This window comes from Mobula birostris, chromosome 5 (genome assembly GCF_030028105.1).
Source record: "Mobula birostris isolate sMobBir1 chromosome 5, sMobBir1.hap1, whole genome shotgun sequence".
NCBI lineage: Eukaryota > Metazoa > Chordata > Chondrichthyes > Myliobatiformes > Myliobatidae > Mobula > Mobula birostris.
In genome coordinates, this window is record NC_092374.1 from 69,466,820 (window position 1) to 69,479,768 (window position 12,949).

Here is a 12,949-nt window from a genome sequence, read left to right on the forward strand (position 1 = left end):
CCCTTCGTCAGGGCTAACTGAAGGAAGAGTTAGTAAGAGATTTGAAAGTGGGAGGGGGAGGGGGAGATCCAAAATGATAGAAGACAGGAGGGGGAGGGATGGAGCCAAGAGCTGGACAGGTGATTGGTAAAAGGGATACGAGAGGATCATGGGACAGGAGGCCCAGGGAGAAAGACGGGGGGGGGGGGAAACCAGAGGATGGGCAAGGGGTATAGTCAGAGGGACAGAGGGAGAAAAAGGAGAGTGAGAGAAAGAATGTGTGTATAAAAATAAGTAGCAGATGGGGTACGAGGGGGAGGTGGGGCATTAGCGGAAATTAGAGAAGTCGATATTCATGCCATCAGGTTGGGGGCTACCCAGACGGAATATAAGGTGTTGTTTCTCCAACCTGAGTGTGGCTTCATCTTTACAGTAGAGGAGGCCGTGGATAGACATGTCAGAATGGGAATGGGATGTGGAATTAAAATGTGTGGCCACTGGGAGATCCTGCTTTCTCCGGCGGACAGAGCGTAGGTGTTCAGCAAAGCGGTCTCCCCGTCTGCGTCGGGTCTCGCCAATATATAGGCCACATCGGGAGCACCGGACGCAGTATATCACCCCAGCTGACTCACAGGTGAAGTGCTGCCTCACCTGGAAAGACTGTTTGGGGCCCTGAATGGTGGTAAGGGAGGAAGTGTAAGGGCATGTGTAGCACTTGTTCCGCTTACATGGATAAGTGCCAGGAGGGAGATCAGTGGGGAGGGATGGGGGGGACGAATGGACAAGGGAGTCGCGTAGGGAGCGATCCCTGCGGAAAGCAGAGAGAGTGGGGGAGGGAAAGATGTGCTTAGTGGTGGGATCCCGTTGGAGGCGGCGGAAGTTACGGAGAATAATATGTGGGACCCAGAGGCTGGTGGGGTGGTAGGTGAGGTCCAGGGGAACCCTATTCCTAGTGGGGCGGCGGGAGGATCAACTGGTACATCCTTGGACAGTGGGAGGAGACCGGAGGAACCGCAGGAAACCCACAGACACATGGGAAGGAACATACAGACTTAATTACAGAGGACAGTGGAATTGAAGTCCAAACTCTGACACCCCGAACTATACCAGCGTCACGCTAACCGCCACGCCACCCTGGGTGCCCCGCTGAAGTGTGCTTCTGCAGATCGTGGCTGTCTGCTGAAACCTACCCAACATTACACTGTTCATGGGTGATCCTTGACAGCACAGGTCGCAGAAAAAACTAAGCCACACTCTTTGACAATTACCCAGATAGAGGACAGATAACACAACAAAGATTTAAGTAAGGTCCGTATGTAGTTCACAGACATAAATGCAATATATTTCATTCAGAGTGCTATTTTCAACAATTCCAGATTCACAGGCCTATTCGTAAACCTCATGAACAGGGAGTTCAGAGAACAAATCTGCATTCTGTCTGAGCAGTACACAATGAACTGAAACCCAGCTGCGTCAGTATGCTGAAAAACAAGGGAGTAGTTACAGTGTCAGCACTAAGTCCTGCAGTGAGTTGATAACAGCTGAGTCTGGTATAGTTGATACAGTGCGTGTTCTGGAGAAAAGTTTGGCAAGAAAAGACTGAATCATGAGCAGAATGAGCAGGAAAATTTGCAAAAGGACAATGTTGCAAAGGGACAGCAGTTCTAAAGCTTTAAGGATCCTCTGTAGGTGTGGATTTTTTAATTTCACCCAGACGCAACATATCAATTGTGCCTCGGACAGACATAGAATAATTACTTTGGAGTGAAAGGAAGGGAATTGGTGGGAATTTAATTTGTGATGAATAACCATATAAGAAGCAAACTCAAAAGTCTACACAGAATCAGGATAAAAAATGGTGTGAAAAGAGGAGCACAAAGATACAGACTTTAGAAAGCAACCAAAGTAGAGATTGTTGTGGTGGACCTTATGGCATCCAGAAAAGCTACATAGGAATCCTGGGTCCATGACTACATAAAGTGCACTTAGAGTGGCACTGAACCCCTTCTGGTCCTTGTATTGGGAGTGCAACATAACTGGCAAAAGGAGTGCACTACCTCACACAATACTTACTCACTCATCCCATCTGATACCTCCTAACTTATCTATGGTAGGGTCTGCAGGACCCCATTGGTCTCCTTAAAACAGAGCAGAAGCTGAGAAACTACTTAAGAAGAAAGGGAAGAACACTGTATTGTACTAAATACCACTTACAGTTATACTACCATAGGGCAGCTTGTTGGGAAGGCTGCAGTGACTGGAAAGATCGAAAGATTTACAATCTTATAACTGGCAGAATTTGAAATTACACATTAATACAATAGTTAACTAATTTTAAAGTTATAGAGTGATATTAAACAAATGCTTCTATAACATGCTTGGACTCTTGATACAGTACATTGTGGTACCGGGCACTGCAGCTTAATTTTGAATTATTACCTTCAAGATAAGGATGCTCAGTTGGGAGCTATTTCTTTGCTTGTTGGTTATTTCAAATAGGGAACAAAGTTAATTAACAGCAAGAGCGTTTTCGGGGAGAATCATAGGGAGTGGAAATGTTAGCTGGGAGGGGTACATGATGGGGTTGGAGAAATCACGATCGATGTAGGCTTCAGAAGAACATTCATGCTCCCCCTGCCCATATAAAGTAACCCGGAGGTCATGTTGTCCTCCCCTCCCATTTTGGTAGCCTGAGGGGTGGACAGACCTCATGCTTACTAAGTTCCTATTCAGACATTGCCAGCATTGTTTCAACATTTGTGTGGTGTAAACAAGTGCAAGATTAAATACAGATGTGAAATAATTATCAAATATCATATTTCCTTACAAATATCTCGGGGGAAAAAAGCAATTGCCTGAAAACTTTGTGATTGACACTTTGAGTACTATAGCCAAAAACAGCCCCTTCATCCCAGAGTCTGCACCTTCCACCAAGCATCTACTTACCCCAATTCCATTCCAACATTCTCACCTTCCTATCAACCCTCCCCTGTTTCTACCACTCAACTGCACTCTAAAAACAACTTAGCAGTGGGTAATTTACCAGCCTAAAAGAGATTTTTATCAATGTAGGAGAATAACCCATACAGTCACAGGAAGAGCATGCAAACTCCACACAGAGGCCAGGAATGAACCTGGATGACTGGAGCTGTGACAAAGAGCACTACAGCTGCAATGTTGTAACACCAAGGTGTAGTTCTATTCCATTGATCATTTGAATGTGGAGAGTTAAAATTCATTCCCTGCCCCCAGTCTCTAGTTATCTTTGCAAACTGCAATGTTATTCTTGGCATAGAAGTGAGCTATAGCCTAGGATGTTTACTGTCCAGCTAGCACAAACTTAAGATAACAGATCTCATCACACAGCATTTTACTGGAAAGTTGTACATCCAATCTGTATCAGTATAAATGTACTTTGGAGTGAATTCTTCTAAACATAAAAGGCCTGTACCTTATTTGACACTGAAAATTACAAAAACAGAAGCAACCTGATGTATACCAATATTAAACCACACTGCACCTGTTTTACTCAAATTAGTCAAAGGATTTAAGGACAAGGTTAATGGACTGAGGCAAACACGGTTTTTATCAACCACATTTTTGATGATATACACTATGTAGGATCTGTCTGACGTCTTTAAAAGGTTAAGGACGGCTTTAATGGAACTACTGTAAATGGAAGAGTGGTTGGCTCATCGAGCGGCTAACTCACAATTCCAGAGACCAGGGTTCAAATTTTACATCTGGTGCTATCATTTTGGAGTTTGAATGTTCTCCCTGTGACTGGGTGGGTTTTCCCAGAGGGCTTCTGTTTCCTCCCACATTCACAAGGATGTGCAAGTTGGAAGGTTATTCTGTGACTGTGAACTGCATCAAGTGGGTAGATGAGTGACAGAATTCTGAGAAGAGCAGCTGGGATCACAGGAAGAGCAGATGGGATTGTCGGAAGAAAAGGCTGCAGGGAAAGTGAGTGGATCACGGGAGTGCTCTGTGAGCTATCATTGGCTCAACAGACAGAGGTGTTCTTCAATGTCATAAGGAAATTTGTATATGGAGTTCAGGCAGCCTTCACTCCTGCTCGAAAGGTGGAATTTAAAGGATTGTAATATTAATACTGCACTTTGCTCCAACAGTGTATCTGCATAGTAAGGACAGGGGAGACCCAGTTAGGGTAAAACTAATCTTAAAAAGTCTCCATCCTAAAATTAAAAGGTTTTCCAAGAGCATTTGTTTAAAAAAAGAGTGATATTTGACAATCAGGGTGCATCAAGACTTAATTCAACTGATGCCAACAACAAAATGATATTAACTTTCTTTCTCTCCATCCTCATCACTGAAGAAACATCAGGTGCACATACACAAATTTCAATATCAAATTACCATTTTTGATTAGTGGTGCCATAGCTTCTCCAAAGCTGCTACAGTTTATAGGGAACAATGTTTCTAGAGAACCATGTATTTAGCTCATCAATCCAAAGGCCCTCACTGAATGCCAGAGAATTTTCTCTATTGTGCCAGCTATACCTTATCCATCAATCCATGCTACTTCGAAATGTTCTGGCCATTACCACATTGATGTTTATAACTTACATGTCTGCAAATTAACTGCCTTGTTCCCTACATTACAACAGTGAGGATACTGCAAAAGTACTCTCCAACCTGATGGCATGAATATTGATTCCTCCTTCTGGTAAACAAATTCCACCCCCTACACCTCTTCCTCTATTCCCTGCTCTGACATTTTACTTCCTTGCACCTGCCTAGTCCACTCTTACTTCCTTTTCTCCTATAGTCCACTCTCCTCTCCTATCAGATTCTTTCTTCTCCAGCCCTTGACCTTTCCCACCCACCTGGCTTCACTTATCATCTTCCAGCCAGTCTCCTCCTAGTTTTTTATTCTGGCATCTTCTCCCTTCCTTCGCAAGTCCTGAAGAAGAGTCTTGGCCCAAAACATTGGCCCGGACAGAGCCTGAGTACCCACAATCAATAATTTAGAAAAAAATCTCTTCCCCTCATCCAGATTTCTGAATGGTCCACAAACCCATGAACACTACTTCATTATTCCTTTTGATTATATTATTTATTTACTTTGTAATTTATAGTAGTTTTTTTGTCATTGCACTGTACTGCTGCCATAAATGCACAAATTTCACATCATATAATAGTGAGAACAAATCTGATCCTGATTCAAAATGTTTCAAGCTCCCATCCATACATATCAACTTAAAACTTATCTACTGGTTTGGTTTGAGGCATTTCAGTTTCAGAAGCAACATAGCAGTGGAAGAAAACTACTCCTTGGATGGTTGGAAGAGAATGCAATTCTTCACTTTAACAATATACCAGCTAACTCTGATCTGACTTTAACATGCAGACAACCTTTTGCAAGTGTGTGTGCATGAACACTTCCTGAAGGCACATTCTGCAGAAGATCCTGCCATCTGTTCACAGCTGATAGCATCCTCACTCTCTCTACCCAGAAAAGTCAGTCAGATACAAAAAGAAACACTTCTCTAAATAAATTCTAAATTATAGAATGTACAAACGAGAAATCTATGGATGCGGAAAACTGGAAATACAAACAAGAAATACCGCAATTCAGGAGGCATCTGTGGAGACGTGACAGAGTCAATGTTGTAAGCTGATGAAAAATGTAAAACAGAGAAGGAGAGAGAGGTGGAGAGTGTAGGCCTGTGATAGCAAGAACTTTCTGCATGGAACAAAAATGATACTATCTAAGAGAGGAATAGAAGGCTTGCAAATTTGATCTGTTGGAGATAGAGTGAGAGAAGTGAGGGCAGTAAAGATGAAAAAGCACTGATGGAAATGTGAGAGGCTGTTCATGTCAGAACCAGCCATGAACCTTTGTCTTCTCTGTTGGTGTCGGAACTGCTACAAGATTATTATCTGTAATACTCAGGCATGCACAGATGCATGCAGCCGGATTGGCTGAGTATTTCCAATATTTTGTTTTTTTCTCTCTCTCTTGTAATTGCACAGTCCGTTTCAAGAATGCAGCATTTCCCATGGCAGCCAATTCAGTCACTGTAAAATGGAAGCATTATTGCATTGTTGTAAATGGAGAAACCAATCAGAGCCCAGCAGCATGATTCCACCTACTGCAGCGTGATAATGACCAGATCATCTGCCGCAGTGCAGTCATAAAGAATAATTTTGGTCACGGTAATGTGGAAAACTCGTTTACTCTTCTTCAAAATAAAGACTGATTTATACTTCTGCGTTAGTAGCCTATGCTGTCGTGAGCATTTATACTTGTGCGTTGGTGTGTCTGCGTCGCTCTGCAATTCACCGCCAAAACTCTAGTTGGCGGTGGGGTTTCTATGCCACTGTGTTGAGTTTCTCCATGTTGAAACCCAGCACGAAGAAACTCAAACTACAAACAATGGCGACTGAAGCTGAAGGAGGGTGAATTTTCTGTGCTTGTCCGGCCACTGAAAGACATGGACAAGGAAATGCATTTCAAATATTTTCGGATGTCGGCAGGTAGATTTGATGATTTGGTTCATCGTCTCCAACCATTTATTTTCCATCAGTGTACACACAGTATACTCAGAGACTGGCAATCACCATTCAAGTTTTAGCTTCAGGTGGAAGTCAACAGGCTGTAGCAGCTAGCTACAAACTGGCGTCAAGCACAGGGTTCTCCACAATTTCGGAGGTCTGTAAAGCTTTATGGAAAGCATTGCAGCCAGAGTTCCTTCCCTGCCCTTCAGTCGCCCAATGGGAAGCTATTGCAGCGTAGGAGGAAATGTGATGCTACCAAGCGGACCAATCACAGTTGTTGCGGTCTGCGTCGCCGCGACACGTAGTTACATTTTTGGAGGGGTACGCATTGGGCTACGGCGTAGAGTACGCAGCTACACTGTACCTACGGTGTAGATTTGACACAGAAGTATAAATTGGCCTTAAGGTCTTTACATCCTTAACACCCAGTTTGCCGAATAGATTAGATTCTGTTTCAACAATTCTTCTGAAAGCTGCCACATCTAACAGTGCAACGCCCTTTAAATGGAATGACCTCAGTTATGCCACTAAAAGCTTAAGTACAAGGAATAGAACAGTGCTATACTTTCCATTCTAACTTATAAAAGTTAAGTCACATAAAATAGCCAGCACTCCTAAACAAAGTGTTGGAAAGGTAATACAAGGGTTAGCCAATTGTACTGTAATAGGGAAGTTTCCCAGCAACAAACTTTTACCCCTTGAACATTAAAAATATGAATTAGTTAATGATGTTCCTACAGTCTTCAAGACTCTTTGAGTACCTCCAAATCTCAACTCTTCAAAATTCCAGGCGACCATCCCTCCACCATCTCATTCAGTTTTGTACGGCCAATCCCTAATTCGTCCGCCTCTCTCACATATTTGCTATGACTACTAAAAGCAACTTGGGCCAAGATTTCAGTATCCTTTACTCTTATGTCTTGATGTTAAGCTGCTGTAATTTTGAGCTTTCTGCTGAACACATTGATAGTTTTACAACTATGTCAAAGGCACAGTATGTTGCTGATCAATCCAGATAAAGATGTAAAAAGAGCGGTCATCATGAACTAGGGGGAAAAGTACCGAGAGTAGAGTTGCTGAATCTCTTCAGAGCTTCATACAGTTTGTGGAAGGCTTCCATATTTCCATCCCTCTGGCTGTACAGTATTATCTTCTTGGCATCAAGAAACAGGCGGGAAAGGCTGCAATGAAAAGACCAAGTAAAACAGCTTTATCAAAATTTCAATTTGGTACTACATATCTATTCCTAAAAGCATCAACAAAACATCTTTAATAGCAATGAAGCTGCAAACTAAAACACAATTGTACTCCTGCATTTGTACCCTGTAGATTTTAACACAGATTTGTGACGCCAGTTGGATCCGATATTTCAATAACATTGAACTTTTGGAGTGATGGATTATGATTTTCAGGGTTAAAATGGTCAAATGTTTTGGTGATTTCTAATGTTTGGTGTTTTCTGCAGGACAGACTATACAGTGTGCAATTAGGTTAAATGGTTTAGTTGTTTAACTTTCAAAATAACATCACTTCTGTTAACTCAAATACAGGTCAGAACACAGATGCAACCTCAAATTTCTTATAATCTAAAGGAGGCGTAATTTCTATCTAAATGTTTAGACTGAATATTGGATTACATGGCACCTCAGCTTTGCAAAGGTTACTGATTAAGAATTGTTCTCACTATAACCCAAATTCTCATCTTAGGTCAAAATAAGCAAAGCTGGTATTGAACCAAATCTCATACATTTCACTGGGTTTTAAAATGAAAGAGAAAAGTCATGTAGTCATCCTGATGCAGATCAGTTTCATACACTTTCTTTGCATCATTTGTTGTTTTAAAGTTAGGCTTTTACATCAGTTCATTTTAACGCAAAAAGGTAAATCTTTGCTATCACAAAAACAACCCTTAGAAATAATCCGATTGAGATTCCAGGATACAGTTAGATATGAAGGAAAATGGGACAAACTACGATGAATGAAAGATAAATTGTAACTGATTCTCTTCAGTTGTAAGTCGTTCCCAACTTTGGCTATTCATCCTCTGTTGCTTGCACTAATATGTTGCTCAATTTCCTAAATCTCAATATTGAAAAGTGAAATACGTAGGCAGGCGAACATGAAAAAAACATATTTATGTTTTGCTCAGCCACTGAAGTCAAAACTATTCTGTTTGTTGGAGTTCAGCTCCGCTCTGTATTAAGAGGCAGCTTGAATTTATGGGGAAATTGCATGTTTCCAACCAACTAGTAATGCTTAAGATAAATCAGCTAACTCTGGTTAACACCCCAGAGTACCACAATTTTGACAAAATTAGTTTTGTAAAGAATTAAAGATATATTGGAACGAAATATGAAAAGGTATCAAGTTCAACTCGGTGCATCTATGTATATTACTATATTTTCTATTTTCAGATGCGTCGTGCTAGCATACACAAGGAAAAAATATCCTTTAGAACAACTGATCTCTGCAGACCAACATTTCCATTTAAGTTAAGCCCATTTGAATGAGTGAGTCACAAGCAAAACACAAAATATTTTTATTCATCAGTCTTGGTATTAATGCTTTAAAATGAACAGAAATGGTGCCGGAGCCCTGAGAACTAAAACATCTATAGCAATGAGCCCATCTTTCACTCACATTGATTTGTCAAAATTTCCAGTGACTCCGGGCGATTCACCAGGCGTTGGATAGCGAAAGCATGGGTTGTTTGCATTACAGATAATTCCTTGTATCCATGGCAGAGTGCCGGCAGAAGGCATTGCCTTGTTTGGGAAATGGCCTAAATAAATATAAAAGAAAGTTACACGTAGACCTTATCCAGTTTCTATGTATTCACCTAAATTAGTTTACTCTGTTCATTTATGGTATGACTTTGTTTTATCCTGTCTCTTGTGCCAACCAATCAGTGCACAGGTTGGGAACATCCAATATCATGTGACAAATGGAACCTGTGCAGAAAGAACAGGCAACTTCAGACCTGAGATATCTATCACAAGGGATCTTTTTTTTAGTTCACGCCTGCCCCAATAGATAGTTTATAATAATTAATTTTTCTTGCACCATGCAAAAACTAGACTGGTGAAAGGGGTGATCAGTAGCAAATGCTGAACAGTGGTGCTCCCCAAGAATGGGTGCTGTATCTATGCATTAACAATTGATATAATGGTCTGCAGGGTAGTATTTCAAAAATTATAGAAGATACAGATGAGTAAACAATGTGGATGACCACAGTACACAGCAAGAAGATAACCCAATACAAGCATGAGAAACAATACCTCATCTTTTGACAGGGCATATTGCAGCATAATCCTCCCTCCACCTCCATCCCAGAATGAACAGGAAATAAGAAACATAGAAAACCTACAGCACAATACAGGCCCTTTGGCCCACAAAGCTGTGTCGAACGTGTCCTTGCCTTAGAAATTTCCTAGGGTTACCCATAGCCCTCTATTTTTCTAAGCTCCACGTACCTATCCAGGAGTCTCTTAAAAGACTCTATTGTATCCGCCTCCACCACCATCGCCGGCAGCCCATTCCACACACTCACCACTCTGTGTGTAAAAAAACTTACCCCTGACATCTCCTCTGTACCTGCTTCCAAGCACCTTAAAACTGTGCCCTCTCATGCTAGCCATTTCAGCTCTAGGATAAAGACTCTGACTATCCACATGATCACTGCCTCTCATCATCTTGTACACCTCTATCAGGTCACCTCTCGTTCTTTGATTCTCCAAGGAGGAAAGGCCAAGTTCATTCAACCTATTCTCCTAAGGCATGCCCTCCAATCCAGGCAACATCCTTGTAAATCTCCTCTATACCCTTTCTATGGTTTCCACATCCTTCCTGTAGTGAGTGACCAGAACTGAGCACAGTACTCCAAGTGGGGTCTGACCAGGGTCCTATAAAGCTGCAACATTACCTCTCGGCTCCTAAATTCAATCCCACGATTGATGAAGGCCAATACACCATATGCCTTCTTAACCACAGAGTCAACCTGCACAGTAGGTTCTCCAACCTTTAAGCAACTCATTATTCTTTTGTGTCAGACTGCATAATTTCTGCCTGTCTTCCATCAGTGATCATGGCTTAGATTTACTTCCTCCATTTTTTTACAGCCTGATCTGTCGGACCTGACCCACAGCCCTTCCATTAGTGACAGAACATTGAAAAAGTATCATAACCCTCCGTCTTTCTCCCTAACCCCTTGACCTACTCTTCTCCATCACAAATAATCCCTTTGTCCTATCTAACTAGCTCTCCTATCACTTTCCCTGCAATTTTAAATTTGATTATTACATCAATTTATAAGACAGAAGATATTTTCCCATTACTTGGAATGCAAACCTCAAGGGATGACGAAATAGCCAAGTGAGAGGAAAAAAAACCTTTTTTTGCACTTTTGGTCATTATGATCTATAACTCTTAACTCACAAAGGTGGTCAACTTGACATTGCAGGGCTCTGGAGAAGGATTTGGGAATAGGACTGATGGGATTGCTTTAAGAATTGCCCACATGTACATGAAGGGCCAAATTGTCTCCTTCTGTGCATTATTGATTTTATAATTCTTGAACATGTTCCATTCAGCAATTCCCATGTCTTCTATTCCAGCACAACTTGGAAGAAGTGTAAAAATTTATTGACCATTTCCTCTTCCTACATTTTCCATATTAATACAGGCCTATCATCTCAACTTACTATTTTTGAGTCTTTCCTGCTATTGCTATAGACTAATGAAAAGTTAACTTAAGAGTAACTGAATGATGCAACACAGGAGGTGGCTATGAGCCAGTCTTGACCATGTGAAAGAGCTGTCCAGTTAGTCTTGCCCTCAACTATCCTCTGTACTACTCTCTTCAAAACTGGAGAAAGTATTAGACATGTAATTGAGATGCTGTGAACTCAGGACTGGGGTAGCTCTTTCATGACTTGTACAAGTGATAGGCTAAACTTCTTCCTTCTCTACTGTAATATATGATGTTACAATTCTGTGATTATACTGATGTTACAATTCTGTGATTATACTTTCAACAATTTGTTTCAGAACCGAGGAGTGGCCATGGCAGTATAGTGGTTAGCACAATACTTTACCACACGGGTGACCCAGTTTAAATCCAGCCACTGCATGTAAGGAGTTTGTACATTCTCCCCATAACTGTGTGGGTTTCCTCTGGGTGTTTTGGTTTCCTCCCACAGTCCAAAGATGTACTGCTTGGTAGGTTAATTGCCCATTGTAAATTGTCCCGTGATTAGGCTTGGATTGAATCGGGGGATTGTTGTGTGGTATAGCTCCAAGGGCCGGAAAGGCGTATTCCACACTCTATCTCAATAAATAAACTTGGATTTTTTGCTTTTAACAAGTGGTCCTCAAAACACTTCATTTCTCTGACTGTGTTACTTATTCAGATTGTCCAAACAAAAGTGCTACCGAAATCACTTACACAACTAAACTGGAGACTGGGATATGGAAATGGTTCTGAGATGAAGACAAACACTCATGTCTAGAATAAACAAAGACACATTGGGTCATTTTCTAGGTCATAGCTACTTAGTATGCAATGGAATCACTTGGCTATCTCAATCAAAACTCTCTCCTAATGTGTTTAGAACTGACAACCGCAACTACAGCTCTGATGACAAGCACAAAAAGGAATGGAAACAGTGGCTGGGGATTAACAATAGAAGCAAAAGAACAAACTTAAAGGCTAAAAGAAGTGGGGAATATAAGCATACAAAGAATATTGCAGGAAGTAAAAAAGACAAGTGGATGAAATGCCTGACAAAGCAGCTTCTTATTTTCCAGTCACAGCCCTGTTTATTGGAGGACCTTTAGATACTAAATGGTTAACTTGAATGGTGAAGGATGGGTTCAATAAAGGGATTCAAACAATTCTAGTGTTTTGGAGGTGAAGTAATCACTTGGAAATTCGACTGCAATTGTTACTCCATTTGAGCTGCATATCCAATTATCTAATTTAGAGTCATCTAATCAACCATGCGGGTCTATCTATTAAAGAAGGTGGTCAGCCAAAATGTATGCGGCTGTGTTACCCATTATTAGTTCAATGTGCACTGACATAGCCCGATGATGAGACCAAATTGGTGAAGCAGCAGGAAAAGATAAATCTGACATTGGCATGACTACAAGCTACTGAAGGAAAGCTAAAAGTAAAGCCAGACTTTAAATACTTTAGTAATAACATCCAGACCATAATTGACTAAGCCCAGGTGTACAAGGCAGACCTGTCGCACAATGAAACAGGTTTGATAATATTAATGAATTAGGCTAATTCATGGAATGAATGGAAGCTTCACAGTGAACTTCATTAAAGTTCTGCTACCTGCTTTATATAAAGATATATTTGGGAATGTGGATAGATGTTCCAAGTGACTCAGTCCTTCTATATTAATAAGAACCTACTCAGCACACTAATAGTGTACCT

The 12,949-nt window shown here is 41.2% G+C and overlaps 1 protein-coding gene and 1 long non-coding RNA gene across 3 annotated transcripts in view; one reads left to right on the forward strand and one right to left on the reverse strand.

Moving 5' to 3' along the window:
• LOC140197766 (phospholipid-transporting ATPase ABCA1-like) overlaps positions 1 to 12,949 on the reverse strand; it is a 164,314-nt gene that overhangs the window by 106,259 nt on the left and 45,106 nt on the right. For both annotated transcript variants that reach the window (XM_072258199.1, XM_072258201.1), the window contains 2 exons: positions 9,145 to 9,286; positions 7,567 to 7,685 (listed from right to left, as the gene is read on the reverse strand). In XM_072258199.1, the coding sequence (XP_072114300.1) occupies positions 7,567 to 7,685; positions 9,145 to 9,286 (261 nt within the window). The remainder of the gene's footprint in view (positions 1 to 7,566; positions 7,686 to 9,144; positions 9,287 to 12,949) is intronic.
• The window catches only part of LOC140197767 (uncharacterized), a 93,076-nt gene that overhangs the window by 50,207 nt on the left and 29,920 nt on the right, over positions 1 to 12,949 (forward strand). The gene's annotated exons all lie outside the window — the stretch shown is intronic.